The sequence below is a fragment of the Lepus europaeus genome, chromosome 4, assembly GCF_033115175.1.
Source record: "Lepus europaeus isolate LE1 chromosome 4, mLepTim1.pri, whole genome shotgun sequence".
In the NCBI taxonomy this organism is placed as follows: Eukaryota; Metazoa; Chordata; class Mammalia; order Lagomorpha; family Leporidae; genus Lepus; species Lepus europaeus.
In genome coordinates, this window is record NC_084830.1 from 75,094,603 (window position 1) to 75,119,680 (window position 25,078).

Consider the following 25,078-nt stretch of genomic DNA (forward strand, 5'->3'; position numbering starts at 1 on the left):
TGGAAATCTAGAAAATGATCAACATCTTCCTTGAACATGGGAAATAATGGACAATATATTTAGTAAAAGGTGAAAGAGTTATATGATCTGAAGAGAAACCAGAGTATAGGTAATACGTTTAGATTTAAATAAATATACAACTTTTTTCAATTCTCCATGTTGTTTCATTGCTTAATTAAATTTTCTACACGAATATACAACTATGATGTAAGTCAAGTCATTAAGCATTATAAATAAATCAAAATCATATATTTTCCTAAGAATTGAGATATTTACATCTTAGTCAAAAGCATATTTAGTCTTATTCTAAATGCAGTTATTTCCTCTGCAGTTTTTGAGGTTAATAAATGCAATTGGTTGTCTAATAATGATAATATTAGCATTTCTACAACTCAAATGAACGGAAAACTTTTCTATCCAATTTTTCATCCATAAAATATATATCTCAACTCCTACCTAAATCTGGTATAGTTGTTTTGTTTTGGTTTTGGCAACAGTAAGTGAGCCTGACAGTGACAGTGTTTATCCACCCCTCATTCAACCTATCCAGGTCCAAGTGTAGGGAGTACTTGGCAAACAGACATTAATTGGCTCTGCTGAAATCTGTCAGCATCATAGTTCCATTCACACAATATAAAGTAAGCAGATTTCTTCCAAAAGATGGAAATGACTTATGAAAAAAATCAGAAAGTTGAGCATGCAGATTCTGTCTCAGAAGAAATAAGCAACTAAAATCCATCTCTGCATACATTCTGAACCTTCAGTGGCCTCGGTACATCATCTGAAATGTTAATGTGGTACATTAATTAATCTTCAAGACTCTATCCACCTACAAAAATTATATTTTTGAATCTCGAAGCCTGGCAGAGGGTGTACACTTTACCCCAGGGCTAAACGAATACACCCATGAGAAAACTAAATTTTCCTTTCAGGAAGCTAGGGGAAGGTATAGAATTGCCACCCAAAAATTCTCCAAGTTATCTTGTAGCAACTATTCCCAGCCAAATTCCTGCAATGTACTGCTTATGTGTGCTCAAGGAAAAAGAAACACACTTAACTGAATAACACAGTCCAACAATTTCTTTATCTTGTTGCAATGAAAGCTGTCTTGCAAATTCATATCTAGACTCCATCAAGCAACTAACTTATGCCAACTAAATACACTGCAATGTCCCATCTTTCCCTTAACTCATACCCACTTAGGTCTTATGCCTTGTTTTGTACAATGCACATACCACCACGAACTGAGGGCCCTGAAGGCTGGAACAATACCAGCACCAACAGAACCTTTTCATGGGATTGAAACCAAAGCCCATTTACGTAAAAGCTCCATTCACATCACCCCTCAAAGGATCTCACTCCCTTAGCATTTGTCACAGATGCAATGAAGACTGCATTATATGCCCTTGCCTCCAAAGTTCTGGGCTCCTACTGTTCTTTATTTAGTGCCCCAGTTCCCTATAGGTACAGTAATTACAGTCATCATTATCAAAATTCGCTTAGACTACCAGTGCAGGTGGTAGCAATGCTAGCAATCACATTATCTGGGGGAGGGAGGAGGTGGGACACAGTAGGGGTTGACTCACAGGAGCTCTGTCCCCATGGAAAAGCATAGAAAGGGAAGAAAATATACAAAGTGCCAAAGCAATGGGGGAGCAGTAGTTTTCTTAGGAGCAGGCAGGGCCAATAAGGAACAGAGTGGAGGTTTTGTATGTGTGTCTTTTATTATCTTACCTGCTCAAAACTCAAGGACAAAGTAGATTTTTAGGTGTCCTTTGGAAATTCAGGGTGCTGAGGCAAGAAACTCTTAACATTTAGACAGGTAACATTTCTAAATATCACTACAGAGTTCGCTTAAAAAGAATAGGATGAATTACTGAAATAGTATAAAAAATACTATGCATACACTGAGATGGAAAGATAGCCTGCTAGGTCCACTTATTAGCAAGGGGCTGTCTGCAACTGTATTAGAGATTGCAGCCTAAAAAGGGATTTTAAATGGGGTATTATCTGGCATCTCCATCGTTAGCCACTGAAGAACTTCTCCTTGTGAATGACATGGCTCCCAGCATGAGTGCCTAGTCTTAGGCACCTCCTGAATTTTGTTCTTTACCTGCTTTTCCCCCTTACCTGTAACAACTGTGGTTCACTCCTTCAAGTACTTAACAGTTTGTCAGGATGTTAACAATGGGATGGAGAAATGGCATTTGAAAAGCTGTGCCCCTGACAGAGTATCAACATTCTGCTCCCTTTCTGGGACCCTGGAAGGACCTGGAAGCTATGTGGGTGGTGGGGAGCTGATTCTGATCTGTGTCCCCATCTCATGTTTATAATGAAAATTAGGAAAACATTCCTCTATATGGAAAGGGAAGTCATTTAGCAGCAATTAAAATATTTCATTTCATCTTATCTTTTTCCCTGGGAGCGAATTTTTGAGACTCAATAAAGCCATTTGTGGGAAATGTGATTCAATTTACTAAGCATTTATTCTACAGACTTTATTTTTTTCAAATAGAAAATAAAATTTTTACATTTTGTTTTACATGTTTATGACTAATCACTATTTAATGAACTTGCTTATACAAGTCTGTCCCTTTAAATCTACAGAGTAAAAATGTATTATCTTTCAGTAACATAGTGTTTAAAATGAGCATTCAAAATTACACAAACTACCTTTACCTACAATTCTCTACATGGTAACTGAAGACGTATCTACATTAGTAACTGTTGTATATCTAAAACAGATCTAGAATTTGCTATAATTTACAGTGACTATAATACAGAAGGAAAATATCACACATACACTTACAAAACATAGTAAAATTTAAAGAAAATCAATTCAGTCATGTATCTCTTGCATACATACTCTGTGTAAGAAATGGTGATTATATTATAGTTAAATTTACATGGACAGTCTCAGCTACTTCTCTTTCTGTGTTTAATGCTAAATATAACGCTTTCTATGTTTCAGCCAAATATAACTTTCCAATTTTACAACAGTCCTACATTCTTCTATCTCAGCTTTTTCCTGCCCTGATTGAACTATTTTACCTAACAAAATATTTCTAAGCTCTAATGCACTGATGTAAATGAATCAAGTGACACTTCTCCTGGATGAGGAGTTACTATTGCCATTCCATTTTTTAAAATGTTTACTTTTTTATTTTATCTACTTAAAAGGTACAGAAACACACACAGGAAGAAACCACTCACTGGTTCATTTCCCCAAATGCTCTAAAAAGCCTGGGCTTGGCCAAGCTGAAGGCAGGAACTAGAACTCCATCTGGTTCTCCCACATGTGTGACAGGGACCCAAGAACTTTAGCAAGCATCTGTTACCTCCCTGGAAGCATAAGCAGGAAGCTGGATGGGAAGTGACGTAGCCAGAACTGGAACTAGCTCTCTGACAATGGGACACACCTGCTGCACCACAATGCCCACCCTTGATGTTCCATTTTAAATGCCCTCATCGCTCACCTGTACCATCATCCACATTTTCCACCTCCATCACCTCTGTATTGATCCGGCCACGAAAAAGGTAGCGGTGTCCATCTGTGGAAGCCTTGTTGTTCTTCAACCGTCTTAAAAATGAATGAAACCACAAAGACTCCGTTATGAAACTTAATGCAAAACAATGTTTCAGCGACTGATTTTAAGCAAATCTTTGGAGAAAAGACACCAGTTCAATCTATAACATCAAAGGTTTTTATTCTGGTGCTTTTAAATTTTTTTTTACTATTCTCCTCCCACTCACAACAGTACTGGTTGATATAGGAGATGTGGCCAGTGTACTAGAATGTGAAATAAACTGAAGCTTGGGGTTCAGGGTAATACACAGGTAGGAGGGTAAATCTGTAGTTTTCTCCCACCTAGGATATCAGCAGTGCCCAATCAACTCTAAAAGTAAAGACTGGTTATTTTAATGTTTCAGTGGCATTTCTTTCAGCTTCATTTCCCATTTTTCAGTAACTAGCTGCTAATTCTCACTTTCTCCAAGCCCTGGTGAAACATTCAGTTACTACTTCTGGTCACTCTTCAAAGAAAATGACTGAGCTGGGGCTTCTGGAGCTGAGCAACATCCAGCTGCAAACATCTGTTTCCTATTTTGTTTGCATGGCAAGATCCCTGTATTCATACTGCACAAGTTTCTTAATATGAACACAATCCTTCATAAAGGTCTCATTCATTTTAAAAACAATTCCACAATATTCCAAACTTTCTACACAGTATGTCTAGCAACAGTCTTTCATCTTAAGCATGTAAGTCAAAGCAAAAAAAAAAAAAAAAAATCAAGGTTTACAGATGAACATTCATGACAATGAATTAAGGATTAATTTGAATTACCAAATACTCAGGGGAGAAATTTTAATATCTTTAGTTAAGCAGGACAGATTCTAATAAAGTATTCAAAGAGAATTAAAAGTTGCTCAAGGGATTTCAGTTGACCTGAGCTATCCAATTTCATTCACTGACATCTGCCTAATGATTTAATATACTGAAATCACTATTAGATTACTGCGCTGTAGAGACATGCCTGGTGCAGGTTAAGATGTGATTGTATACCAACTGCAGGGCCCCACTTCTCCTCTGCTCGACACAGGGAAAATCACACGGGAAAAGGAGAGGTCTCAACAATGCTATCACACAGCCTTCCTCAGAAAAGATCACAGATTTCTGGACTATCTGTCCTAAAAGCACATCAAAATCGTCTTTCATCACCTCTAAAGAAAACTAATCTACGTAATACCATTGGTTGAACTCTTTAATTAACACACAATTATTCTTAGGTGTTTAAATTTAACTGAAAAGTGATCCCCATTAAATATAAGAGTGGGAATAAGAGAGGGAGGGGATGTATAGTTTGGCACATGCTCAATCGGACTTACCCCTAATGGTAGAGTTAGAAACGTGCCAAGGGATTCCAATTCAGTCTTATCAAGGTGGCATGTACCAATGCCATCTCACTAGTCAAAGTGATCAGTTTAAGTTCATAATTGATCATAATGATAGGATTAAGTGTCAAAGGGATCACACAAACAAGACTACTGTCTGCTAATACTAACTGATAGAATTAAAAAGGAGAGAACGATCCAACATGGGAAGCAGGATACACAGTAGACTCACAGAATGGCAGATGCCCTAAACTGCACTCTGGCCTCAGAATCAGCCCTTAAGGCATTCGGATCTGGCTAAAAAGCCCATGAGAGTTTCTCAGGCATGGAAAGCCAAGACACTGTGGCAAAAAAATGACTTAAATGAAAGATCTCTGTGAGTGAGATCCCAGTGGAAAGAATGGGCCATCAAAGAAGGAGGTACCTTTCTCTAAAGGGAGGAGAGAACTTCCACTTTGATTATGGCCTTGTCTAAATAAGGTTGGAGTTGGTGAACTCAAGAGGCTTCCATAGCCTTTGCAGCTCCTGACAAGAGCCTCGGGTGATTACTGACATCATAAAAAAGTGTCAATTGTTAAATCAACAACGGGAGTCACTGTGCACCTGCTCCCCATGTAGGATCTCTGTCCTTAATGTGTTGTTCAATGTGAATTAATGGTATAACTAGTACACAAACAGTACTTTATTCTTTGTGTGTCTGTGTGGGTGCAAACTGTTGAAATTTTTACTTACTATATACTAAGTTGATCTTCTGTATATAAAGATAATTGAAAATAAATCTTGATGAAGAATGGGATGCGAGAGGGAGCGGGAGATGGGAGGGTTGCGGGTGAGAGGGAGGTTATGGGGGGAAAAAGCTGCTATAATCTAAAAGTTGTACTTTTGAAATTTATATTTATTAAATAAAGTTAAAAATAAAGAAAACTAACTTTATTAATTTTTATCTCACTGGAAGGTCAGCCCACAAACTTCAACACCCTACCATCCTCATGGTTACTTTGATAACAGCTTCTAAATGTCCTTCATTAATATCCCTAAGTAAATGCTACAGATTATCAATTGGGAAAGGTAGCTATAAAACTGATATCAAAAATGAAGAAGCATGTAGAGTCAGTTAAAATGTAGGTAACTGCATATTCTACCAGGTAGGAAATAATATCATGGTACCTTGCAAGAAAAAAATTTCTTGTAAATCAGTTCATCACTATTCAAATCAATCTTTTTAAAATTTTTTACATTTTATTTTATTTGAGATCTAGAAAGAGATGGACAGAGCTGCCATTCACTGATTCATTTTCGAAATTCCCACTACAGTCAAACTGGACAGGCTGAAGCTAGAAGTCAAGCAAACAATCCAGGTTTCCCATGTGGGTAGCAGGATCCTAACTGTTTTGACCTTCACCTGCTGCCTCCCAGGTGACAACTGGCGGGAGGCTGGAACCAGGAGTGGAAGCTGGACATGAACCCAAATGCTCTGATACGGGATGCAGGTATCAAATACGTATAAATACCTGCCCTGGGATGGATGTGACGGATAAAGAAGGGGGTCTCAAAAATACTAGCATATTTGGGGCACCGATCCTGTCCCAGTTGCCCCTCTTCCAGGCCAGCTCTCTGCTGTGGCCAGGGAGTGCAGTGGAGGATGGCCCAAGTCCTTGGGCCCTGCACCCCATGGGAGACCAGGAGAAGCACCTGGCTCCTGCCATCGGATCAGCGCGGTGCGCCGGCCACAGAGCGCCTACCACGGCGGCCATTGGAGGGTGAACCAACGGCAAGAGGAAGACCTTTCTTTCTGTCTCTCACTGTCCACTCTGCCTGTCAAAAATAAAAAAAAAAATAAAATAAAAAAATACTAGCATATACCCTGGGCTCTTTCCTTAGAAAAGATATCAGATTCCTGGGTTACCTGTCCTAAACCCACATCAAAATTTAGTAATCTTTCACCACTATTAATGAAAACTATGCTAAATGATATATAAGAATTAATTTGTCTCTGTGTAAAACATTACATATAATGCTAGTCTTATATATGTATGAATCCATCATTGGTCCACTTTATCTGAGACTCACTGTCTTTATGATCCTGCTGTGAACTTTGTACACGCTTTGTATTTTCACCTGACCTGTGGATGTTAATATTCAGCCTAAAACTCTAGCAAACATCTGATCAATACTATAGCACTTAGCTTAAATAAAGTTCTTTGATCCCTTAAGAAAACATATTTGTTAAACTATAAAGATTGAAGGCACTGGTTTCTCCATACTGCAATGGTGCATATTTGAATATCATGATTTAATGACTTCTCTCCTAATTTCCTAATTTTTCATTTTATTATGACCAGGAAACATGCACAAGAACATTCATAATAGTAGAAAAAATTGGAAATAATCCAAAAGTCAATTGATAGGAGAATGAAGAATTAAAGTGTAATATATTTAACTAATGGAATATTATGCATGAATTAAAATGAATTGTTGCTATAAAATGGATATATATTTTACAAACCATTGAATACAAAATATAAACTACAAAAAACCTAAATGTATTGTATTATTATCTTATTAAGCCCATAAACAAGCCAATTTAAACAATGTCTTCTTATAGTACATAATAAACTATTTTTTAATAAACTAGCTTCTTCTAAGATTAATAATACTATAAAGATTCAGAACTAGAATGCCAAATCTAGCACTTTGCCCTTTAAAGAATATATAGGGGTGAGCTTTTGGCTCAGCAGTTAGATTGCCACTTGGGATACCTCCATCCCATATCTGAGTGCCTGAGTTCAAATCCTGGCTCCACTCTCCATTCCAGCTTCTTGCTAGCGTGCACCCTAGGAGGCAGCAGGTGGTGGTTTAAGTAGCAGAGTCCCAGTCACCCATGTGGGAGACTCAGACTGAGTCCCAGGTTCCTGGCTTCAGCCTGGCCCAGCCCTGACCGTTGTAGCATTTGCAAAGCAAAAGCAGCAAATGGTAGATCTATGTCTCTCTGCCTTTCAAATAAATAAATAATTTTAAAAATAAATTTATCAAGTCTATGGTTCTTGTAATCACACTACTGAAGTCTGTAAAGGTTTAGTTTATTCATGGTTTCTAAAGGAACTGTAAATCTTAAAAATCTTACGTTGAAATGAAGTTCATAAAGTAGATGAGCATTCTTAAGAAGGGAAAGACAGCTTATTACAGAACTTCCCCAATCCTGGAGGGAAAAGAGACACACTGATCTACTACTTTCCATTTCTAACCATTACATTTTTGGTCCATGTTTACACATTCATTAAGGATATTTGCTAATCAACAGGATTTTAATTTTCTAAAGTTTTATCTGTTGTTTAACTTATTTAACAATTATAGCCATGAAACCATATCATATCATCAATTGTACACTGATGTTAATTTGCAAATGCTCGGGATAAAGGACAAGCATATATATAAAGTTAAGATAGACAGAACTGAAAAAGGATCTCATTCTCAAACAGATGTCTTCATTAATTACAGCAAAGCACCTTGCTTCACATTACAATTTCTTAAATGAGATGCACACAAGTAAATTTGACAATCTCTTCAATATCTTCCTAGATTCTTTTTCTATTCATCCCAATCTTACTATCAAACACAAAGAATTTAGAAGCTCATGGTAAAATAAATAAGCTAATTTTCACATGTGGTAAGAAAGAAATTTTTTAAAAACTCATTAAGAAAAAGACAACAACAATTGAATTATATTTTGGCTCTAATCCTAATCTGTCTCCTTTCATAAAGGTACAAGTTAAAGCACTACATTTTTTCAGTTCATATCACTATATTTTTGAATTAATATATTTTACTATATTATCATAATATGACAATCCACATGACAGCATTACTAAATACCAGGAGCATGGCTACCAAATCTTCAGTAACTTGGTCTGGGCACATTGCTAACTGATGAGGAAAAAAAAAAAATTCAAGAGATAAAGAATGATATTCCTTTTATCCTGCCTTCTAAATCTGTCAGTTTTATGTCTCAAGGTATATGAGACATCCATATACCTTATTGGAGTGCCTGGGTTGGAGTCCCAAGTTCCAGCTCCACTGCTGATTCCAGGTTCCTACTAATGCGGGCCCTGCAAGGAAGCAGGTACAGTTGGGCTCCTGCCACCACGTGGTAGACCTGAACTGAGTTCTCTGCTAATGGCTTTCAACTACATCTAACAAGAAGGTGAAAAGAGCAGTCAGAGAACCGGCTAGGAGGATCTGAAGCTGCCGCCTGATGAGTCCCTGAGCCCGGGGAAGCAGAGGAAAAGTTCGATCTTGGTGACACCTAAGCCATTTCTAGTGTGCCTTGTTTTTTGCATCTTACCTGTGCTTTCTTTTGCAGTACACCAAAAGGTTATCAAAAAGAAAAAACACCCGTTCTTGAATATTTCCAGAAGAAATTTTCAGTAAGACTCCACACATTAGCATTTCGGTGCAGGTGTCAGTAATGTTGGACCCCTAAACCAGGGAAAACACAAATAACAACGTGTGACTATCTGACTAAAGTTTGTATCTTGTTAGTTTTCTCCTTATAATTACAGATATTTTTATCTTTAAAAGCCATATATGCAGAGGATGAAGTCCCAACAGTACAAAGAGTTACACAGTGAGTACAGGTCTTATTCCCCTCCCAGTATTCTCCTGGTTGGCCTCAGCAGACAGAACTGCCATGGGGATACTCAAAGAATAGTTTATGCGGATATGCATACACAGCACATACTATGTTATTTTTAGAACAAATTATTTCAAACTAATTTATAATCTTGTTAATGTTTATAATTTTCCTTTCTTCTTTTCTCCTAACATGGGAAAAGGTCTCCATGGGCATATTACAAAATATATGATATTGTCTAAATTTTCAACAGATACCAATTTATGTATTCAGCTCTAGGATGGAAAAGAAAAGAAATAAAGAGACAGAGATTATTTTAACCTTCCTTCCTTACATGAGCAAGTATATAAAATTAAGGAACATGGCTTTAGTTTTACAAAAGAAAGAGAATCCCCCTCCCTAAACTGTAAGCCAGCCAGAATGACAAGCTGATACATTAAAAAGTATACCGCAGATATTGTCCTTTTTTTTTTTTTGCCAAGTAGAGTTAGACAGTGAGAGAGACAGATATAGACCATGAGAGAGAGACAGAGAGAAAGGTCTCCCTTCCATTGGTTCACTCCCCTAATGGCCTCCACAGCCAGTGCTGAGTTGATCTGAAGCCAGGAGCCAGGTGCTTCCTCCCGGTCTCCCATGCCGGTGCAGGGACCCAAGCACTTGGGCTATCCTCCACTGCCCTCCCGGGCTGCAGCAAGAGCTGGACTGGAAGAGGAGCAACCGGGACTAGAACCCGGCACCCATATGGGATGCCGGTGCCGCAGGCAGAGGTTAGCCAAGTGAGCCATGGCGCTGGCAGATATTGTCCTATTTTGTACACTAAATAAATATTCTAAGTAATTACCCCAAATTAACTTATGCAGACATTAAAAGGCAAGCAGGAAAGCAAACTTAATCCAAAGAATTCATTGTTTTGCTCTGAGTAGACACAATGTCACATGATAAGGAATATAAGCTTTAGAGTCAGATTGCCTATTTTCAGCTTTAAACTTCGTCCCCTCTTGGTTCTAAGAATCCGGGTAAGTTAAATGGTCTTCATTTTAAAGTCTGTATAATGAGGATTATAACAGCTGAGCGAACTTTGGAGGCTTACTGCCTTGGTTTAGACATGGTTTGCCCCACTGAAGTTTGTGTGTTCAAGGCTGGGTCCCAGGTGCAGCTCATTGAAGTGACAGAACTTCTAAGAGGCCAAGGCTAGAGGAAGGTAATTAGGTCTTGGGGACACTACACTGGGAATGAGCTAATACAAGTCTCCTGTGACTGACTGGTTTCAGGGAAGAGGAGTTATAAAGGAGCTTAGTACCTCCCCCAAATCCTTCTTCCACACATACCAACTGTACCTTCCTCACATGCTCTTGTGCCATCCACCAGGAGGTCCTCACCAGAACCAAACAGATGCCAGAGCCCTGTGTTTGAACCTCTTAAATTTTGAGCTATATAAACCTCTTTTTTAAAAAAAAAAATTACTTGCTTAAAAGGCAGAGAAACTGAGGGAGAGGCAGACAACAAAGATGTACAATCCACTGGTGTGCAGCAGCTGGGGTTGGGCCAGGCCAAATCAGGGTCCCCCACCTGGGAGTCAGGGATCCAACTACTGGGCCATCACCTCTGCCTCCCAGGGTGCACATTAGCTGGCAGCTGAATTTGGGAGTTGCTCTGCTGATCAGGTCTTCCTTTTCTGTTGGTTCACCCCACAATGGCTGCGCTGATCCGAAGCCAGGAGCCAGGTGCTTCTCCTGGTCTCCCATGCGAGTGCAGGGCCCAAGCACTTGGGCCATCCTCCACTGCACTCCCGGGCCACAGCAGAGAGCTGGACTGGAAGAGGAACAACCGGGACAGAATCCAGCACCCCTACTGGGACTAGAACCAGGGGTGCTGGCGCCGCAAGCAGAGGATTAGCCTAGTGAGCTGCAGCGCTGGCCAATACTAAATTTCAATCGCTTGTTTAGTTAAAATTAGCATACTGGAATGTAAGTGATAACTTAGTAGCACAAAATTCTTGACAGACAAGTTACCTGAGAGAATTTATTGCAAAAATGCCCTCATTTTATTCATGGGGAAATAAGACCCAGATAATGAAGTGGCTTAAGTGAGAGAAGAATCCTCCTAAAATGGAAGTAGTACAAATCCATGGAGAATCCCACTCGAGAGAATTTTCGTTTCTGAAGCCAAAGTGTCATCCATTCAGTGGTCTCGAGGGTCTGCAGGAGCCTACAGAGGAGCTAAAGAGGGAGTGCTTTCCCAGCATCAGCCCAACCCTGCAAATTCTCCAAGGTGCTCTCTTCTGTAATGGTCATGACACCTGCCTCTGACCTTGGCCCTGCTCTAACTCCATTCTCCAATCCACCTCCACTCCACCTCCACACAAAGCTGCCAGCAAGCTGAGCAACGATCCTTCCACCCCCTGAACAATCCCACTTTTATCCATTCAAGCTCCTTCCCAGGGTCTGAACTCATCCTGTATGAGTTTGTCCTTAGGTGTCCTATCAGTTTAGCAGTTTCTCCTAAACTGCCCATATGGGACCAACAGATGCCTCCACTCTCTCCAGGATGGAGACTGGAGAGATGGACTGGAAGGGTATTCGGGCTCTGATCACAAGCTGCCATCAGTTGGCTGACCCCTGTACCCTGCAAAGTCTGAACTCCCAACACTATATGGCTTTGTCTCACACACTCATTGCCAAACTCACTTAAGTGGAATTCAGGTTGCCACCTTCCGTGGAACCTGACATTTACACCATTTCCACTGTGCCGGCTAAAGCTGAAGTCCTATCTGCTTTTCCCAAATACTCAACAGAATTACCTAGACCCACCTTCTGCCTTAATTCTCCATTTTCCTCTTGCACTCAGAGTGTTGTAGATCCCTAAGACCAGGACAGTCGAAGTACCCACAATTGAGGGGCTATGCAATAGTGTGATCCACATACATCTCCTCGTGAACACCTGGTACATACAATGCAAACCAAACCTATAATTTTTAAGAAATCTTTCATTTCTGCAGTCCACTCAATTGTTAGGATATACACCAGAAGGAAAAAAAATCATGGCAGATTCCATTTCCCTGGAGCATGAAAAATAGTTTCTGAAGTTTTTGTTTTAATAAAAAGCCTGGCAGATGTTATTGATAAATCCTGACATTTGAAGCAAGTTCACGTTTCTTTAAATGTCTGAAGGACAACAAAGCTGCAAAAGCAAAGTTGACTCCATTTTTCTCATTGCAGCAGGGCAACTGCTCCCTAGGACAGGAATCATCATCATGAATCAACTGTAAAACACACAACCATTCTGAGTGACTGAAAGAGATAGCATTCACGCTGAGAGAGGAGGTCACCCTGGACAGTTGCAAAAGAAGAAGACAGACAAAGGGAAGGCTAAGCCAGACCCCAGCTAGCATTTTAAAGATCCACAGTCCAGGGTAGACAAACAGAATTTCCTAGGGTCAGCATTTGAAGTTTCTTTGCATATCTGGACAGACAGAACTTCAGGTCTAAATGAAAACTAACATATTGAAAAAACAAATTAGTCAAAGCCCCAAGGATAAAAGCAACACACTTGCATTTATGTGATATAGTATTTGGGAACATTTTAAATCTTCTTTACAAACAAAAAAAAAATCACCTTAAATGGTTATTTTGTAACAAGAATAAAATTATCCTAGACCACAAAGCTCATATTATTTTAAATTAATGCAATTTAAAGACAATCTCTTTTTTTCTTTAAATAGTAGTGAAGTCATATAGGTCTCCAACCACATGAGAAATCTGGATTTAAAGTTACCATAGCTGAAATACAGATTCTGAGCACAGACATTCGCACTTTTTTGTCATTTTTATAAATCTTTCCTTAATGAATGCTGAAACCATAACGTTTTTCATCTTCAATGGAGCCCCAAAACCAGATCATAGCCAGTTCCGGTTCCTTCATTTTAGAAACAATGAAACCAAAACCCAGAGATATTAAGTGGACTTGAAACTCAACACCAAGTATCTAATTTAGAATCTGAAAAGCACGCCACAGAACACATATTGAACACTTGTCCCCTTCTTTGCTCTCTCAAGCATTCAGGCTATGAACTTATTGACCCAGCTCAAGGCAGGAAAAATGATGGCTCATTATGCACAGCCCCAAATCCAGGAGACTACACAGTAGCTCCTGACTCAGTCTCAAACTTCTCTAGAGGAAGTTACATCAATTAACTGCCACCTTAAAGATACGTTACAATTGTAATGAAAGCTAGCACTTTTCAGAACTGATTAGAGTCCTCTAGCAATATCTGGGAAAATGACAATTTCCCCCTTCCATCCATTGCCAATAGTTTCATTCTAAGGGTGTGAATCAACAAAACTATTTTAAGCTCGATTCTTGAGCAAAGTAAGCCTACCTCCCAGCCTTCAATGTGAGACTGCCATTCTTCTAAAGCCTCCAATTTCTCCATCTGTCTCTTGGCCTCATTTATATTGGAACAGACAGCTTTCATGGCGTGGAGGGCCTCCATCACTGCTGTGTAGTCACTGTGTTTCCGTGGGGTCCGTTTCAGCAACTCCTGGTAATATACAAAATAATCAAAACTCCCCTTGGTCTTCAGCTTTGGGGTCCAGCAGGTTCAGATTGACCTGGAAATGAAAACTGCAAAGATCCTGAGAGCCACTTTGATGAGTTACACCACAAACTCTGCTAAAATTAGAATCAGAAACAAAAGTTTCCATCAATGAATAAGCATTACCCCAACGCACATTTTGCGGTCATTTTAATTTTTTCTCAAACTTACTTTGTTTTTAACAACTGTTAGGTTTCTCTTTCAAATCATTAACTGTCTGACCTGAAAGTTAACTATCAAATCATTAACTATCTGACCTCTCTAACAGAAGCAAATCTCTTTTAAAAGACAGACAGAGAGAGAGAGAGAGAGAGAGAGACAGAATCTTCCACCAAATGGTTCACTCCCACAAAAGGCCTCAATAGTCAGGGCTGGGCTGAGTAGAGGCCAGGAGCCAGGAGCTCCTTCCCAGTCTGTTACATGGGTAGCAGGGACTCACGTATTTGGGCCAACTTCCACTGCTTTCCCAGGCACGTTAGCAAGAAGCTGGATCAAAAGTACAGCACCTGGGGGCTCGAACTGACATTCTGACATGGGAAGCTGCCAATCAAGCAGCGGCTTAACCTGCAGCACCAAAAGCCCAGCTACCAGGCGCCCATCTTTACACGCTAATTTCATCTCTGTAGAGTCTAGCAGAACATAAATCATCAAATGAATGTGTCTCATAATTTCGAAAAAGAATACAATGGCCCATAAGCTATACTTTGGAAATTTATATTCATTAAATAAAAGTTTAATAAAAAAAAAATAAAAAAAAACAATGGCTTATTTTCTAACATTTTTTGAGAAACTATAAATATATACAAAAAAGCAAAATTTTTAAGTATCTGATACTCCAGAAAAAATAATTCATAAATTCCACAATACTTCCTCACTACCAGAGCAATTTCTATTCTTTCCAAGATTACTCAGGTCCATTCTCAGTGATTAATGAGCTGCCGGAGATTCAATAGCTTCCTTTCTTATTTTTGGTGTTGATGGTTTTTTGGGAGGCTTTTTATTTCCATTTTTCCGATGTAGGATATCACAATTAGAGTGATCTTTAATCTTTTAAATATATTAAAAGGTCTTGTTAGCTGTTGCTTAGAAGCACAAAATTAAACATCTTCACCACTGTCTAGACAGTTTGTGACCACATTACTTTTTAATTAGTCATTTGTTTCTTTCCTACCATTGCCATCAACATGTAGCTAACACAATTATACGGACCCCCAGGCAACTCCGTAAATGAATTTCCTTAATTCTCAGCATACAGTGAGGAAGTACGCAGTATCGGACTCTGTGGAGTTCTCTTCTTGCTGAGAGTTTTGCCATCGGCTGTGATCCCACTCTCAGTATGTTCGTGCTTTATTCTGCAGCATATCGCATCACTACCAAGACAGTGTTGAAACTGATACACTAGATCCCCAAACCATAAAAGATACCTAGGCTTCTCCAGAAATTGTAAAACAAGAAGTGCATGTACATCACGAGAAGTGGCCAGGTCCCTGCAGGCCCTGATATGGGGCCCTATGGGATTGTGCCCATGGGTACCTGTGGAGTTGGGACATGGATTTATGTAATATATAAATGTAATACATTATGTAATAGCCATAACGACTAGCAATAATCTTCAGGCGGTTACTTGCTATGAATCCTGTGCTGAATGGTAAACTCAATAATCTCAATTTGCATAACTAAGACCAGTATAACTTTAACACTTTAGTTCAATTCCTTTAATATTTTCTGTGAATAAATAAAAATGCCTAAAATCAAAGAAAATCCCAACACAATTTTTCAGTTGATGGGAGAACAAAGACAATCACTATATATCTGTGAGTCAATAGTTTTTTCACGGTTCTTTCCCTTTGCAAAAAAGGAGACTGTCACCTCTGTACTACTAGAAGGGGCTCTGAACTGACCTCCTTTTTGCTAAGTACAAATAAGCATATTCGTTATATGAATAATAATGGCTAACACCTATGCAGGATACACTGTGCTGAATGGTTTAAACGGGGGTAGGTGTTTAGACTAGAGAATAAGCCACCATGTTAAGATATCTACATACCAGGATTAGTGTATCTGGTTTGAGTCCTGACCCTGCTCCCAAGTCTAGCTTCTTACTAACGCACAACCTAGGAGGCAGTGGTGATAGCTCAAGTGATTGGGTCCCTGCAACCCATGTGGGAGATCTGGATTGAGTTACAGGTTTTCCAGCTCTATCCACCCAGGAACTGGGATGAGGAACCAGAGATGGAAGCTCTCTTTTGGACTGCCTCTCTCTTTCTCTCTCTCCCTCTCTGTCTCCCTGTGTCTGTCTACCTCTTAAATAAATAAAAATAGATTAATAAAAATAATTTTTGAAATCAAATTTCTAAAATTTTTATTAATGTAAAAAGAACAAAATTCATGTATTTCAATGATACAATTCTAAGAATATAATAATTTAAAATTTGTTTTAATTATATAAAATAGTTACCATTATTGTATAATCATATATATGTGCATATATATAATACTTCAGGAATTTTGTGGAAAAATAGAATTAAAAGATAAATTTATTTTGGTAGAAAAAAAATTTGTAGAATGAAATTATGTCACAGTGGCTTAAGTCACTGCTTGGGACACCTGGATCCCTGTCAGAGTGCTTGGACTTGAGTTCCACCTGTTTCAATCCAGCTTCCCACTAGTGTGCACCCTGGGAAGCAGCAGCTGACGGCTCCAGTACTTAGGTCCCTGCCACCATTGTGAGAGATTTGAGTGAAGTTCCTGACTCCTGGCTCCATCCTGGCCCAGCCTTGGCTGTCGTGGGCATTTGGGGAGTAAAACCAAAAGATGGAAGATCTCTCTCTCCATCTCTTTTGTTTTTCCATTCAAATAAATAACAAGGCATTTTTTTAATCCATGCATAGTTTTTCATAATTGTCCATAATATTTGAAGACTTTATATATGTATGGATTTTAAATTTTTTATACCAAAAACAATTTTTCATTCAATTTTTCCACAAAGTCTTTGAAGTACTCTCATCTGTGTTTCCACACAGATACATATGCACATGCTATAATTTTTCTCCGTCATCATCATCAACCTCAACATCATTTCTGTTTCATAAATTAAAAGCCAAGGCTTTAAGGAATTAGATAGCATAGGTCAGTCACACAGCTAATAAGAAGAACTCTTGGGAATTACACAAAGCATTCATGTACTCAATTACTACCACAAACTGTTCATTTTGACACTAGAGGTCCAACAAGGAAAGTCTCAAAAATTGCTATTTGGATTTTTATAATCCCCCATAGTAAGTGCTGTAGTCAGCATATTACAGTATCTTTCTCATAAAAAAATGTGTTTATGTAACGGGGCTGCAGACCTACAGCCATTATCGGAGACTTTCCTATCTTCCAAAGGAGGTGTTTTGTTAGCAGCCTCATTCCACATTCTGTCATTTACTGTCCCATATGACCCACACCAGTTACTGTAATAATTTCAAAACCAGGCTCATAATTTTGACCTCAAATTCATTAGCATCATGAAATCACCAAAGCTTGAGGAAATAAAAAGTAGACCAATAATTGACTTAATGGGATCTATCCTGAAACCAACACATTTCATGTAAATGAAACTCAAACAAGCATTTTATTTACAAAGGGCATTTTTTACTAAAGATCTATTTCCTTCTCCACTATAAATTTTCTAACACAAAAGCCACTCTTTCTAATAATTATGGTCTGCCTTGTCTTCAGAATAATCTTTGAAAGATAATTTTTTTAAATCATCAGCAAAATATGCAGGTAGAAGAGAATTGCTACAATGAGGTAGCACATGAAATACCTTCAAAAGCAGAGGGTACTTGCATATCCTTTGGATGGGTGTCACTAAATATCCTTCCAGGGGGACATCTGTGTTCTTTCGTCCTCCAAGCAGCATGCAGTTCTGGGAAGAAAATAACACAGTTACACACACATTTTTAAACCAAAAGCTATGGAACTTTCTTTTGTCATTAAGTTTTATGCCGAAAATTTGTGAAAGTATGTGTGTGTGTGTGTATTTTTATATACCTTCTTTTGCTAAGAAAAACATACTATATTCAGTCATGAATAACATTTACAAAAATAGAGATAGAACTAGAGACAGAGATAGATGGAGGTAAGGGAGAAAGGAAAAATATAGTTCTAATGGAAGAAATATAAGATTTATTAAATATTACAACAAAAGTATGGTCTTGATGGAAAAAATCAGTGAGCTGGATTTCATAAGAATTTAAATTTTTTGAGTATTTGTTATTTTTCATTTATTTAAACAGAGAGAGAGAGAAAGAGAGAGAATCTTCCATCTGCTGGTTTACTCTCCAAATGCTACAACACCCAAGACTGAGGCAGGCTGAAGCAGGGAGCCCAGAGCTCCATCCAAATCTCCCGCATGAGTGGCAGGGGCCCCGACACTTGAGCCATGCTCTGCTGCATTAGTAGGAAGCTGGACTGGAAGCACACTGGTCAGGACTTGAACTGGCACTCCAAATTACAGTGCAGAAGCCCCAAGCAGCAGCTTAACTTGCTGTGCCAAATACCTGCCCCCAAACTTAAAACTTTTTATTTTTCACAAAAAAATATTTAAAAAAAAAAAAAAGACAGGTGTTTAGTGCAGACAACAGTTGGAACACCCATGTCCCCACATGGGACTGGCCCTGGTTTCAATGCCTGGCATTGGCTCCTGACTGCAACTTCCTGCTGATGCAGACCCTGGGAGGCAGCAGTGATAGCTCTGTAGCTGGGCTCCTGCCACCCACACAGAAGATCCAGACTGACCTCCTGGTTCCTTACTTTGGCTGCTGGCTATTGTGGGCATCTGAAAAAGTGAAATGGATGGGAGTGGATGGGAGCACTGTGTGTGTGTGTGTGTGTGTGTGGATCTGCCTCTCTTTCTGTATCTGCTTTTCAAATAAATAAATAACTTTGAAAAAAAAAAGATGAATAAAGTACACTGGGATGAAGATTCCCTAATTATAGGTAAATATTTATTATAGGACCAGTATTCAAATTATGAACACTTGTAGCTCAATGTAAGATAAATACTCCAAATTAAAACTGGGCAAAAAAATTAAAAACACATTCACCAAAGAAGATAATGAGTGATGAATAAGCACATAAAAGCATGCTTAATATCATTAGTCATCATCAAAAGGCAGATTTAAATCACTCTAAGATATCACTACATACCCCACTAGCACAGCTAGAAGAAAGACTGATAATAACAAGTGTCAGTAAAAATACAGAGAAACTGGAATCTTTACTCAAGCACTAGCCAACTGTTTGGCAGTTTCTTAATAGTTAAACATAAAGATGTCATAGTACCCAACAATTCTACTCTTTTTTTTTTTTAACAATTTTACTTATTTATTTGAGAGGTGGAGTTACAGAAAGAGAGGGAGAAACAGAACTATCTTCCATTAGCTGGTTCACTCCCTAAATGGTAGAAATGGTGGGAGCTGAGCAGATCCAAAGCCAGGAGCCAGGAGCTTCTTCCAGGCCTCCCACATGAGTGCAATGGCCCAAACACTTCAGTCATCTTCCACTGCTTTCCCAGGCCATAAGCAGAAAGCTGAATTGGAAGAGGAACAGTCAGGACACAAACCAGCACCCTTATGGGATGCTGGCACCGCAGGCAGAAGCTTAGCCTTCTATGCCACAGACCCAGTCCCACAATTATACTTAGTATCCACCCAAGAGAAAGAAAATATATGTCCACACAAAGACTTGAATATGGATGTTTATAGCATTATTTAAAGTATCTAAAACCTACTATGCCACAGACCCAGCCCCACAATTGTACTTAGTATCCACCCAAGAGAAAGAAAATATATGTCCACACAAAGACTTGCATATGGATGTTTATAGCATTATTTAAAGTAGCTAAAACTGGGCTCAGTTTATTAATTAACTGGTGAATGGATAAACAAAATACAATATATCCACAATGAAATATTATTCAGTGATAAAAAATGAATGGAAAATAGGTACATGGTATAGAAGGATAAACCTCAAAAACAGTTGACAAAGTTAAAAAAAAAATCAGGCACAAAAGATTACATTATGTGATTCCATTTCTATAGAATCTCCCAAAAATCTATAGGTATGAAGAAATTTACAGTTGCCTGGAGGTAATGGTAGGAAACAGGCTACAAAGGGACACAAGAGACTTTCTAAGAGGGTGGAAAAGTTCTAAGACTGAATTTGCTAAACATTAACAATTGGTAAACAACACTGAGTTGTACACTTTCAATCTGCTCCTCACTGATGGTTAAACTGACCAAGTAACTGCCAAAACCACATTTATTTGTGGGAATCTAAAGAAATTAAAGTATTAATTCTTGCCTTTTTAAAGAAAACTGGCTAAGGAATGTGTGCAGGAGAAAGGTCAATCTTTAGAATTATTTTCTTCCATGTCCATGATTTGTTTCCTTCCTGTTACTGCCCTACTTACAGCTCTCCTAGTAAATGAAACCCTAGAGAGTTGGGGATGTAAGACAATGAAGAAGTCTGGTACAAGTTCTTTTCTCACTAGGAACCCATATGTTCTCACAAACAATTCACAGTCAACCAGAAGAGGGCATTAGCAATATTTCCCCATTTAGAGGTTTATCCTAACTCTTGCTTTTTACATTAAAGGACTCTATCTTCTTATCCTGAGTATGCTAAAAATTGTTATCACTTAAACAGCTTATTACACTATTCTAATGCTATTCCTTGGCTCTTACTTACCTGTCAACAAATATCAGTATGGAATTCTTAATTTGATGACAACACTTAAACATATACTTACCAAAAGAAACGTCCGGATTGTTCTTATTTTGTTAAGTTCAAGAAGCAACTTTTGTGCTTTTTCATGGTTACTACAGTATTCATCATAGATACGAAATTTGTCTTTCTGTGAATCCAAGGAAGAATGAATTAGAACCTTTCATTCATCATTTTTAAAATTCAACCAATGTCATACACATAGGCAAATTTTACTGTTAACTACATTTCAATAGCTATATTGGGTGTTTTATTTACAATGTATGTAAATACATTTTATTTATATTTATTTCCCAGATCCATGAAGAATAGTCTAGAAAAGAAGACAGACACTCGTACATCAATTGTATTCCAAAATAATGAATGCAATAGGGAAGCGAAGCAAGCAATGGAAAACATAGAAAAGAGGGTACTGAGCTTGCCATGAGAATTCAGACACATCTTTTTATGTTACTTCTGAGCAAGGTCCAGTGAAATGAATGCATGACTCCTAAGCAGGGAGGGGAATAGGTCTTCTCAAGTAGAGAGAAAAGCATGTGCAGATCATATAGGAACAGGGAAACATAGCACCTTACAGTTCATATACACCAATCTAGACAGCTGTGTTTAAGAGAGACATTGACAAGCTAGAGAATATCCAGCAACAAGGGACTGAGATAATGACAGACTCTAACAATGCCCGAGAGGTCATTTCAGAGATACTCAATAGTACAGAAAAGCTAGAGAACAGTAGATACTCTCATAGCTGTCATACTCTAGAAGACTGACTATTCAATGTTGCTCCAAAACTTAAAACCAGGACCATTCAGTGGAAATTGGCAAGGCAGTAGTGGGTAGATGTGTGATCAAAATAGAGATCTTCTAACAATTAGAGCTGTCACTGAAAGTGACCAAGTAGAAACAAAATAAATGTCCTTCGTGGGTGGAGAGGAGATTCCTTTTAAAAAAGAGAAATTTTGCTATGGTGATCTCTAAGTTCCCATCCATGGCATTATTTTCTCAAAGTTCTATGATTAATAGCTATCAAAGTACTAGCAACAAAAAATACAAAAATTTATTGAACAAATATTAGAACAGACGTGTGTCTGTTGAAATTTCAAAAGTACTCATTTAGGAACATTCAGTGTTATTTCATACAGCCAGCACAGAATGTATTGGATTACGCACCTCAAGAGATGGTATGAGCTGGAAAAAAATAAACTTCAGAAATAGCTCGGCTAAATTCATGGATGACAGATTAATAATGTGTTACTAAGGAAATGGATGTCAGGGTGCAAGTTTCCCATGTGCAGCCCTAGACTGAGATAGCAGCTACTCCAGCTGGCAGATGATTCTGATTCTTTAGTGAAAGGGAACAGGCTTGAGTAAGTGGACGAAAAGACCCATGGCTTCCAGGTGTGTACAAGCAAACTACAGCTTGATCTCCCTTCACTCCACAAGGGTGCAAGGAGACTCTCCTTTTAATATACTTTCTGTATGAAACATTTTCTGGTTATAAAACGAACACATACAGAGCCTGCTCATTAGATATAGAAAGATCCAGAAAACACTTAAAAACCTAAATAAAAGACTAAAAAATAACAAAACAGAAAATTTTATTTCTATGACACTCATATAATTTTAAATAAAACACTAATTAGCATCAGTGAAATGGTATAACTGGCAGCATCCTTTTTAAAAATGGCAGTGTCCTTAGTTCTGAGAATAATTCTCACTAAGCAGGTGGCTTTTTACTTTGCAAATCGATGGCTTAAATCAATTCAGCTCTCATGGATAAAGAGATGAAAGCAATACACAGGCACAGGATGTGTAATCTGAAACAAAGGAGCAAGGGCTCATTATGCCTGCCGCTCAGTACAACCTTCTGGGAAATCTCCTGGAGGAGAATTCGGGCACAGGCCTCCTGGGTTTGTTCACCTCTAGGTTTGTCTTGAGTCCGTGAACAAGCAAACATTCTAAGAAAAGGCTCATCGCGCCACTATAAGAGTGAGAATTTTCTGCCTCAAAAAAAAAAAAAAAAAAAAATTCCCTGTGTTTGAGAGAAACATAAAAATCCATTCATTATGAGCAGCCTGAATATTCATTAGAATTCAAAGCTACAGTGGATGCGAAGAACTAACTTGTCAAGAAAAAGAAAAGGCTGTTTATTCTTCACCCAGTAAAATGGGTGATGGGTGGCACCCTCCTCTTTTCTGGTTTTAAGTGGAAAATTTTATTTGCCTTAAAAGACCCCAAATTGTTGGAGTAAGATTCTACCTCCCATGCTGAATTCACACATATTACTTCATCAAAAGCTAAACCATAAACTCTGGGATGGGGCAGGGGGAGAGAGGAGAGCTTTTAAATTAAAAAGAAATGTATCCTACAAAGTGAAGAAAGCAGGTTCCCACTTCTTGTTGAGCATTAGGTTCAGGATGTAAGCATTCTTCCACAACTTTTAAGAATTCTCTGTGCACCGCGAGGATTTCTTCAATGTTTGAGAACAACATCTGTTAAAAAAAAAAATACAGGTATAAGTGAGTGCAATAGTGAAACAAGTTTGAAAAACAAGGAAGTCTAGGAGAGTATAGCATTAGTATATCATGTCCTCTTTCCAAGCTGATTACATCTGTGGATAGCTAACTCACATCAATTTCTCCCTGGGCTGGACTTTTCCTCCACTCCTGTACAACTCTGAGAACTGGACCCTGTAGCGGGCTCTCAGGGCAACACATGAGTGGCCCACGCCAAGAATGGCATTTCCACCCCATTCTCAAGAGTGAGAAGGTAACACAGGGGCAGATTCACTGGCAGGCTGTTTCAGGGGATGGGTATCTTTGCTCCTAAACTAAGAAAGGAGCAACAAACACCTTTTTCTCCTTCTGAGAGGTGTTTTGTCCTCCATTAACAGCTGGGACAGCTGCAGAGTCATTTTGCAGCCCAAGGAGGTGCCAGCTCAGGGGCAAAGCTGATAAGCTGATGGCAGAAGTGATAGCTGGCAAAGAGGTAGCAACCCTGTAGCCTCTCAGTCCCCCAGTCCTGAACCTCCTCTTGTGTCTGAAGTCCCTAAAATATGAGTGAAAGTGTCCTCACATTCATTTGAGTCCTAAGTTTCTTTGTGCTTGCACCCAGAAGCATACTAACTAAACTATTCCCACAGTAGGAAAGTTTAAAACTTTTGGTGAAATGTCAGAAGAACCTAAAAAAAAATTGCAAAATAAGCCGGTAGGTTAGCATCATTAATATTACTCATGAATTATACAACTTAAATGAATAATCATTACAAAATAATTAATCCTCGACTACCATTCGTTTGTTTTTTTCAGATCTTCACAATTTTCCTGCCTTACAGCTTAATAGAAATGCCGGTTTGTTTCTGAGTTGAAGATAGTATGTGGACTTTATTTTCTCCATCAGTCAATCTTCTAAACCTTTTGTTCTGTAGTCATTCCAGGGACTAGAAGTCACATCTGCCCATATCCTGCCTTCCAGAGCCACAGCTAGCAAGTGGGACACCCTGCTCTGCTCCCTCTCCCTCTAAAGACACTAAAGTACTTAGACTCTGGTTTGTTTTTCTGCTTCCTTGCAAATGCTCTAAATCACTTGTTAAAGAAACTTTCAGGCTGTTATGCCATCTTGGTAATCCTTGTATCTTCCCAAATTCTATTTTTCCTTTTTCAAATTATTACTGACACAAGTGACCGGCACAGGAACTTCTAGTGGAACTGAAGATAAACTGCAGAGTGCTGAAGTAACATCCCGCAGATAAAATTTTATCTAAGGGGAACTGGTTCATGGGTCAACAGCCAATAGTGTCGTCTCACCTTCACTGTTTCCTCTGTGACATTTTTGTCAACTTTCGATGCTGCACACTGGTTCATTCGGTGCAAGAATGCCTGCATGAAACAAGAAAGGATATTATGAAGGTAGCATTAGGTTAATGAGATGATTGGGTGTTGATAGAAATTTATTGAGTTTTTTTATAAGTAACAAGTTTAAAAAACTTCAATAGTTCTTTAAAACAGTTCTGTGGCAACACAGGAAACCCTCATGCATTCCTGCTCCTACCTGGGAATTATATTTCCTTCATAATGTTGAAGCTAGGCCAAAAAATATCAAGGTTACATGAATTAAACATACCCTCCATGATCTCAAAGTTGTGGGGTAAATAATTAGTCAGGTGTTCTCTAAACTTCCAAGTCTTGCAAGA

General features: G+C 38.6%; 1 protein-coding gene across 1 annotated transcript in view; it reads right to left on the minus strand.

Annotated features, from left to right (window-relative positions):
- The window catches only part of PREX2 (phosphatidylinositol-3,4,5-trisphosphate dependent Rac exchange factor 2), a 338,025-nt gene that overhangs the window by 238,884 nt on the left and 74,063 nt on the right, over positions 1 to 25,078 (minus strand). Inside the window, exons 2-8 of the mRNA XM_062188384.1 lie at positions 24,693 to 24,764; positions 23,256 to 23,378; positions 20,915 to 21,019; positions 17,927 to 18,028; positions 13,900 to 14,061; positions 9,234 to 9,367; positions 3,477 to 3,580 (exon numbers count right to left, since the gene is read on the minus strand). Of these exons, the coding sequence (XP_062044368.1) occupies positions 3,477 to 3,580; positions 9,234 to 9,367; positions 13,900 to 14,061; positions 17,927 to 18,028; positions 20,915 to 21,019; positions 23,256 to 23,378; positions 24,693 to 24,764 (802 nt within the window). The remainder of the gene's footprint in view (positions 1 to 3,476; positions 3,581 to 9,233; positions 9,368 to 13,899; positions 14,062 to 17,926; positions 18,029 to 20,914; positions 21,020 to 23,255; positions 23,379 to 24,692; positions 24,765 to 25,078) is intronic.